The 9203-nt window shown below is 54.6% G+C and overlaps 1 protein-coding gene across 2 annotated transcripts in view; it reads right to left on the reverse strand.

The window, feature by feature from the left end:
* Nucleotides 1–8976, reverse strand: part of Grik3 (glutamate ionotropic receptor kainate type subunit 3) — a 222676-nt gene extending 213700 nt beyond the window's left edge. Inside the window, exon 1 of one of the 2 annotated variants that reach the window (XM_052718078.1) lies at nucleotides 8754–8976. In XM_052718078.1, coding sequence (XP_052574038.1) covers nucleotides 8754–8868 — 115 coding nt within the window. In that variant the 5' untranslated portion in view covers nucleotides 8869–8976. Of the gene's footprint in view, nucleotides 1–6263; nucleotides 6478–8753 lie in introns of those variants that run through there. The other variant, XM_052718079.1, reaches the window with a different exon arrangement.
* Between the last annotated feature and the right edge of the window lie 227 nt (nucleotides 8977–9203).

The raw sequence follows: 9203 nt of genomic DNA on the forward strand, positions 1-9203 counted from the left end.
TAGCTGGATGCTAGAGTTCACGTTCCCAAGATAGGAGTCCTATTGCCTTCCCAGAACTGCCAGCAGACGGATTTCTGCTTCCAAGGTGGGCATCTGCAGCCAATGCTGCACTAAAGGATGGGTGGGAGCTAAAAGCTGCAAGCTCCCGAGACTGTAGGGATTCAGCTAGAGACTGGCCCCCAGGGAGATCCTCCACCACGTTGTAACAGTGGTCTCTCAAAGGGTGGCACTCAAGGTGGGCATGATGGAGGTCTAGCATGCCAGCACTCCAGAGGCTGAGGCAAAAGGATAGCAGAGAATCTGAGGCAAGCCGGGACTGCAAAGTGAGGACATTGACTCAAAAGAAGCAAGCAAACAAGAGGCAGGAAGAGGGAGGGGGAGAGAGAGTTAGGAAGAAAGGAAGGAAGGAAGGAAGGAAGGAAGGAAGGAAGGAAGGAAGGAAGGAAGGAAGGAAGGAAGGAAGGAAGGAAGAAGGTAGGAAGGAAGGAAGAAGGAAGGAAGGAAATATATCTCAGGCCAGAAACACTCACTTTATCAGGGAACCCATAACAAAAACCCCAAGGCTTCACCCTAGACCGGCTGAGTGGCAGCCCTCTGGGGCTGGGGTCCTGGCAGTCAGTGTTTGAAGGAGTTTCTCCATGATTCTGATGAACGCTAATATTGGAGAACCAGAAGCCCAGAACAACCCCTGGAGTTCTCTGCAGCCTGAATTCTGCGATTCTTCACTGTAGAGATGCTTGGAGCCCTGGGAAGTCCTTGGCTTCCCGCTCCCGCTTTTCCGCCCAATTGGGCAGCTCTTTGGAATAGCGCATTCAGTTCTGCAAAGCAGAGGCGGTGGGGGGGGGCTTTGCAGAGGTCCCTGGCGTTGCCATATTTAAAGAGCTCGTTCCTGCAGCGTTTCTGAGAACTCTATAAAACCCCTTTCACCAGCAGCCTGTCTGTATTGCCTCTTGAATAGCATGAGACTTAATTGTCTCCTATGGACTGGAACCCTCTTGACAGCAAACAGGAATCTGGTTACTTCGCTCCTTTTCTCCGTCTGCAGTCCTTAACCACCATTCAGCATAGCACCAAAGGACCTGCAGTAGAGGCTTGACACTCCCCCTGTTCTCACCCAGTTCATTATCTCCAATCCTTCCATCACCTCGGGGATGGGGACTCCTCTCCCCAGCTCTTGCAGGAGCCTTCATTACCTGGCATTTCCCCCAAAGAGCCATGTCTGTCCCTCTGACCTAGCCACAGACCATCTCTCATCCCCCCTGACCTGTCCAAGAAACAAGCATTGAACACCCTATTTTAAAAGGGTGGGTTAACCAGAATTCCCCAGATTAATCCCCCAAGAGCATCCCACCACCATTCCCTGGGTCTTTCCGGCTCTGAACACATGCTTTTAAAATGCAGTTCAATTAAATCGCTGCAAATGCAACGCCCCAGGCTGCAGGTGTGTGATAAATAACGGTCCAGGAGTGTCCTAGGAAGGGCACCTCTCTTGCTCTTGTAATTGGACCTGCCCATTCCACTTTAGGGTACACTGGCACGCGTGAAATGAACCAATGCCACACAGGGAGCTTCGTGGAGTGTGAGCACCAGGGTAAACACAAAGCTCCGAGCACAAGCTTCAGAGCTTCGTCTGATGGCAGAGACATGGCCTCCACCCTGGGGAACCCTTCCTTCTTCTCAGTTATTAAACGTTAGGCACTGTACAAAGAGCTCCACAGACTTTATCTCCTTTAATCCATAAGGCAGTCCTGTGAAGGCAGTCCTACAAGGCTCAACCACACGAAGTGTTTGCAGGTCAAAACCAACAGACTAGAATCACCCTGCATGTTAATACTTCTCTCTCAGCCAAAGAAGAACTGGAGGTTCGGAAGGGAAGTGACTCACCCGAGGCCACGAAGCAAGCACACATGAGTAGCCTCACACTGAAATGACTGTCAGCTACATCTCATCAAACCCAGACACATCATTATTTAGAGGTGCCAGGAAAAAAAAAAATTCCCTAAGTTAACACAGACATGGCATATTGAGGCCCATGCTAGCTTCTACGTGAAAACATAAAGGAAAAATAAACCAGCTTAGCATCCACAGAATACATCATTACGAAACATCCATTTTGGTAGCGATGTGGCGAAGGTGGCTGTGGACAACCTTGGGCAGATCCTTGTCTAAAGCAGGTGGCAGGATCACAAGCGTTAGAGAAAGCCCAAATCCATCCCCAAGCCTAACCACAGTCAAGGTCAATAACACTAGCAAACAAGGTATAAAGGTCAAGGGAAGCAGACACAGGAACAACGCGCTGTAAATGAGCTGTGAGGAGAAGAAAATGCCAGCGGAGGGGAGGCAGGTAGAGGAGAGGCAAGCCTGGACTCTGGAGGCAATTCCAAAGAAATAAAGCCAAGTCGGTTGGGGGAAGGGTGCAGGCACGGAGGGCACTGAGGCCTGGCTGCAGTAAGAAAAACAAAAATTGAGCGGCCTGTTGCCCTCCTCTACAGTTCCCTGGCCCCTCCTCCAGTCTCACCTCTCCACACCCCATTGGTTAGAGCTGTGTCCTCCAGCTATGCATCTCTAAATCCAAGAACTGTAAGACCAGAAGCCCACCCAGAAGATGGGCAGAGCCAGGATTTAAGGAAGCACTCACTGTCGCATCATTGAGGCAAGCTCAAGGTCCTCATCTTTGGGGAGCTTCCTTAAATCCTGACACCCTGGAAGTTTCACCTCAGTCCAGGTCCCTGACTACAAGAAAAACAGCCAAGAACTAATGTCGATCTTTGGAACCACTTAAGCTTTTTTGGAAAGACATCCCAACTATCTGACTCTGGGGGACAGGCATTTTATGTTTCCCCACTTTGCAGACAGGGAAACTGGACCGTATGCGAGATGCCGACCCCTCTGTCCGAGCCAGTCCTGAAAGTGTCACTGCTGCAGGGAGTCGGTGACACAGCTCCATTTACTAGCAGGGTGGCAGTTGCTGACAGCAACCGCCATGCCCTCCCTGTACGTTGCCCACCAGTCTCGGTTCCAAACCAAATAGGCTCCATTTAGAAGACAGGCATGTGATTCTTGCTTAAAAATAGAACAACATAAAAACTATCAGTAGCCCGCAAAGGATGATGGAGCGGAGAGGCAATGAGACCAGGGTAGGAAAAGGGAGGCGAGACAGGGAAGGAAGAACAAAGAGAAGCCCACCCACCACACATCTTCTTTTGCTAGCACAAGGGTGATAGAGGATGGAGGTGAGATACACACAGGGCCCTTGGGGCTCAAAGCTTTGACATTCCTTGTCTTTGAGGATGTCCTGGAAAACTCCAAGCAGAGGGATTTCTGTGCGTAGACTGGCCTCACCCACGGAATAATTCAGCCTGGGGCTTGGATGAAAGCACTGGACCGTCAAGAAGTCAAGGCTAGGTGGGGCAGAGGAAAACCTAAGAGTGTGTGTCTCCCTGGATATCCACCCCTTTTCACTGAAGGAAGCATTTGGCTCATCAGCAAGGCCAGCCTGACGCTGCACGAGAACACTGATGGGGCTAAACCGTGGTGGAGAAACCATCCCGGGCCAGTGAGAGCCCTAGAACCACCCAGCAAGACCTTGCTCAGCTTCCAGAACCATGGGCGTGAGACCTGCATTTCACCCCTTTATAAACTGCTGCCATCTCCCAACTACGTAACCAGCTCCAAGCACCAGATCTGGAGGCTGACTGCAGTTCAAGTCCCTTGTCCAGCAAGCGCTAGGCACAGGCTCCTGAGTAAGTGAGTTCACCTAGCTGAGTTTCTTTGTCTGCAAAAATGGGGAGGGCACCAGCAGCATTGTAGAGGCTCCATCAGATAACGGAGAAAATGCTGCAGCAACCTTTATTGAGCACTTACTATCTCTCTGCTACTTGTCATTGTTTGGAGAGCGTTCCAAACAGCCTGGCAGCTATTAAGTGCCCAATAAACTATGGCCATGGTATTGTTGCTGTTTTATTATTTTGATTATGCTCCAGACTCAGTGGGGCCCCAGGCAGGAGGCTTGGTGGCCATCTGAGCACAGACACACTGCCCTCTGGTGCTGCTGCTGAGGAATCAGCACCTGGAAGAAAAGCACTACAGGAAACAAGGCCAAGGCCAAGGCGCCAGCTCCATCTGATCCTCTGGGGGACTCGACCGACCCAGGGCTCCTACCTCACCACTCCAGCCTGTGGAGGATACTCCAGGGTCCTTATTCTTGGATGTTAGTCCTCTCTGTTGCCAGGCAGGGCCTGGAGACCTCCACCCCCTACCTGCTTTTGCATGACCCAGTAAAGTATCAGATCTCGCTTGCCTCTAGAAGAAGGTCCTGAGCAAAGAAGACAGGGCTCAGGCTGCAGCTGTAACAGGGAGAGAGGGGTGGCCGATTATGAGAGGAGAGGGGAGGCCTTGCCTCAGTGCATTAGAAACAGCCCTAGTCATAAAGCACAAATCTCCCTCTCCAAGACTACCCGAAGCCTGCAGCTTCCTTTCCATAGGCCTTGCCTCCCGAAGAAGGGTAGTTCTAATACCTACAGGTTCTAGTTCTAACGCCTACAGGTTCACCTGAGCCTTCTGTCTCTTCAGGGTACTCTACTTCCCAGTGCTAGAACACTGTGCCTATGTGAATATGGGGGCTCACAGGGGTCACAAAGGATGCCAAAGGGAGCCAAACATTCTTGCATTTCTGTAGAGGTGCAGAGCAGAGATCAACCTCTTTAAAACAGTACTACTGGTCAAGACTTCTAAACTCAGCCCATCATGCACAGCCACAGGGGGATGCCCATGACCTCGGAAAAGCTTAACCAGGCCTGGCTCACCCCACATAAACCATCCCTAAAAAACCCTGGTCATCCTGCCGTCAAAAGACTGCTCAGCGCAGTGCGAGCATCGAGGAGAAATTAAACTCCAGCTGGAGAAGGGGGGAAGCCTGAGCTGACAGGAGCAGCTGGGCTGAAAAGTGAGCAGAAATTCCTCAAGTTAATGCTTTCTAAGGCCCCTCGGGCCACTCCCAGGTTTTGTCTGAAGCTATTTACTTCTGGGGGGAAAACCCTATTGATCTTCATTCAGCGGCTGTCTGTTCCTACAAGGCACAATGTCTCCGTACATCGCCAGTCAGGGAGAATCCCTCATTGTTTTACATGCAGTGACTCTCAAACTCAAGAGGCGAGTGTTCAGGACAATTTGGATGATCTGAACAGAGGAGTGGCACAAGGGAGGGGGGTTTCATTCCCCGGAGAAGGGCTTCTGGATCCCTGCACGTTCAGAAACTGCTTAGCTCTGCCCACTCTGTGGATACTCCAAGAATGCAGAGCCGGGTGCGCCCTTCCCTCCTACCCCACCCCCCCTTTACACCTGCTTTATGTCTCTGCAGTCATTTGGCTTTGAACTTCCCCACTGGCTGGCCGGGGTTCACTACCAGTCACCCGGCTCCTCATCACAAGGAAGACTTGCCAGTTTTCTCCAGCGGCTGCCACCACTGCCTAGGTCCTTTCTCAAATTCCAAGCAGCCCTCAATCCTATAGTTTACCCGTAGTCCTAGGGAAGATATAAACCAGGAAATCTACACGGACGATAACCATCTCCTGCCAGCCCGTTCTCCAGGGAACTTGACATCACAGTTTATGTCAATCAAATTGTGTACATCTGGGGAAACTGAGCACCTGAGTGGGAAGACTAGGGTTGTATCACAGTGATCCAGTTCACTAAGAGCAAAAAGAACAGAAAATCCAAGCCACTGGCTTCTACGTCCGTCACCCCTCCTCTTCAGCTTAAGGTTATGAACCTGCAAATTCAAGTCCCCATGGAAGGTCGCTAAAGCTCATCTGGCTGAGAAGACCTTGCATCTAATTGCCTATCCTAAGTTAAGATCAGGATCCATTCAGACAACAATAACAAGGACAACAATAATAATACAATGCAGAACAATCTGCCTCACAAGGCTTCGATGGCAGCCCTTGATAATCACACACAGAATACATCTTCCACATATTCATATAAAATAATCAATGATCATTTTTCCCCCCGCAGACTACAATCCAATTACTCTCTCTCCCTCACTCTCTCCCCCACTCTCCTTTGTTACTTGCAAACCATCCAAGCAATCAATGCCTTGACCTCTCCCTCTGATAGACACAATTACAAAAAGACAGAGCAATGCAATTCATCTATTCAAGACAGATTGTTTGAGCACTCTGTCACACTGCTGAGCTATCCATCTCCCTGTCTAAGAAGGAATTTCAGCCCCCAAAAGAGGCACAAAGAGAAGGGGCGGGTACCATGCTCCCCAGGCCAGAGAGCCCATCTTGCACCTGCAGGTAAACCCTCTCTGGTCCGGTGTGCTCAGCGACGCCTGGCTGCTGGAGAAAGGATTCCGGCTCCAAGCTCCAGCAGTTCTGGCAGAAGCACCCAGCATGCTTCAGAGGCCAATTTCCAGGGCCTCAATCCCTGCAGCTCCAGCCAAGAGGTCTCAGATCTCAGAGATAGGAAAAAGAGAGATGGCATCCAGTCTAGTCAAGGCAATATCTCTGGGTTGTAGCGTGCCCTCCGCTACCCTTCTCCTCCCCCACCCCCACCCCCACCCCCACCCCACAGCCTCCCGTGCCCTGACTCCAGCTGGGGTTCAACCTCAAGCTCCGGAAGGACAGAAGCTCAGCTCCCAGGACAGCTCCAAAGAAGCCCAGAGGCCTCAGAGCCTTTCCATCCTCCACCCAAAGCTGGCCCTGCTCCAGTAGTCACGTTTGGCATCAGTACAGCACCCCAGTCCTCGGGCTGGGAGTCAAATAGGGCAGGGCTCTTGGATATAAATGGCCTGGGCCGACACGCTAATTAATCCTGGGGCTTAATATGAAGAAGATTAGAAGGGGGGGGGGGCTCTGCCATCCTTAATTGCGCTATTATACTGTGGCTCAAGAAAGGGCCGCAGGTTTGGAATATGTTCCCCTTGGGGGCAATGTGGAGACCCCAGTACAGCTCTATGTACTGTCATGGTGACAAGGGCTGGTGAGGACCACATACCCTGCCCATTTGCAGCCCATACCTCTGAGGCTCTGCTTACCTGCGCCTGTCTCTCTAGGCCTCCAAAGATTTCCATTCTCGAAACTGGTCTGGAAACACAACTACCCCGCTCTATAGAGAGAAGAGACCAAGAAAGGCAGACCTACAAAGCCTAAAAGGGGCACACCGCCCCTTTTGATATTCCCTTTCTATCTCAAGGACACTACCATGAAGGTCCCCTAAAATCACAAGAAATGAGAGCAGGAATAAAGAAAACAGTTGCCCACAACTAAGGGACTAGCTGGAATGGTGAGCAGGCCAGTACTGGGGCAGGAACACAGACAGAAAACATTTTTGGCTGGCCTAGAGAAACCTAGACTTCAAAGGGTTAAGCTTGACTGTGAGGGTTGTCCCTAGAGTCTCCTCAGGTGCCTGGCCTTCTCTGCCTCCCGGTGCATGCCTGCCCAGCTTGGTCCTGGGTCCTGAGCATGCACTGGAAGACCTCAACGTCGTCAGAGCTGACTGTTTTCTGTCCCCATTCGGAAGCTGAGTTCAAGAGGACGTGGCTCTAGGGAGAGTGAGCGAGAGGGCTGCAGCTCAGTAAAAACCTCAAGTACAGAAAACCAAGCCTGGCCCGAGTTTTCCTGAATCCTCATCAAACCGTTGGTCACCCCAAAGTCCGCTCTTGCAGGAGCAAAGTCGGCTCCTGGAGGGGAGCCCGGGAGGAGGAGGAGGAGGAGGACGGTGGCCCTGGCTGGGTAGAGCTCGGCTGGCTGCGCACCAGATGTTGGTGCCTCGCGAACCCGGGCTGCCCAGGTCTCTGGCCCGGCGCAGGCGCTGGGCCCGCGGTAACAGAGGCTCCTGGGTAGCCCAGCCTGGCCCAGCCCAGCGGGTCAGCTGGCCAGGGACACGCACCGGTTCCAGCCCAGCCCTGAGAGCAACCGCGCAGGGTGCCTCGGGTGGCCACAACAAAGTTAAAACCCAGAGTAAGAAATCTGCGGCGGTGAGAGAAGCGGAGAAGCCAGAGCCCCAGAAGCCGCGCGTACACCGCCAGCCGCCGCCAGCTGCGGAGGGATTTCGGCTAACTTTAAAAGCCACTCGCATCCCTCGGGCGCCGTCCCTGGCAGCGCTAGGCGGCCTCCTGCGCTCCCATTCCCCAGCCTCGGTTCCCCCTGGTCGAAAGAGGCCTGGGCCTGGGGGGCCCGCTGGAGCGACAAACAGGGGACTGCCCCTCTCCTGCCCCGCTCCTTGGCCAGTCAGGAGCAAGGAGATCAGCTGCCCTCGTCCGGCGATTCCATCCCCTGCACCCCCTACCCGTGCCTGTCCCCGAGCTCCAGCAAGGCGCCCATGGGGGGCGACTAGGGGAGAGAAGTTGGCGCCTTCCCCAGGGCTCCCACTCTGCGCGGAAGCCTGTCCCAGAACTCGGTCTGCGGCCATCCGTGATGACAGTCGCGACGAAATTCCCCCGTTGCGCGGGGTTTGGGGCTGGAACCTTCGCCACACTCCACCGCGTAGCCTTCCCCGGAGCGTGCCCAGGGCCCCTCGCCCACCGCGGCCCGGTGGCCTCCTCCCTGTAAGTAAGGCCGGTGACCCGGGCTTTGGAACTTTGTCCTCCCCGCCAAGAGCTCCCACCAGATACCCAAGCCCTGCAGCCCAGAGGGAGGTTGGGACAATCTCGCGGATCACGTTCAGAGCACCCCCACCCCAATTCCCGTCCCCACCCGAGCGCGCAGAGACACCCCCCCCCCCCCCGGCTCCAGGGGAGCCCTTACCGATCCGGATGACGTGGGGCATCCCGCGCGAGTCTGGGATCCAGAAGGCGCACACGAGGAGCCCGGCCCAGTATTCCCAAACCAGACTCCGGAGGCGCCGCCAGGGAGCGGTCATCGTTGGGCGCCACCGAGCGTGCCCGGGGCGCGGCCGTGGCGGGCTCCCTGGGGCGGCAGCTCTAGGCGCGGGCGCGCAGCAGCCCCCGAGGCGCCGCCTGGCCCAGCCGCCCGGCTCCCGAGCGCCTCTGCGAGTAGGGGGCGCCCCGCGGCGCTGCGCACATCTTACTGGGGGGCCGCCCCGCCGGCGCCCGCCCCGCCTCGGCTGCCGCCCACGGGCCGCCCGCGAGCGAGAGCTCCTGGGCTCCGCCCGGGCTCCGCTCGGACTCGGCTGCGGCGTCTCCGGCTCGTGTCAGCTCGGCTCCCGCGCGGGCTTCCCACCTGCCCCGGCTGCCG

Source organism: Peromyscus californicus, unplaced genomic scaffold (assembly GCF_007827085.1).
Source record: "Peromyscus californicus insignis strain IS unplaced genomic scaffold, ASM782708v3 Scaffold_5__1_contigs__length_169319896, whole genome shotgun sequence".
NCBI classification, from domain to species: domain Eukaryota; kingdom Metazoa; phylum Chordata; class Mammalia; order Rodentia; family Cricetidae; genus Peromyscus; species Peromyscus californicus.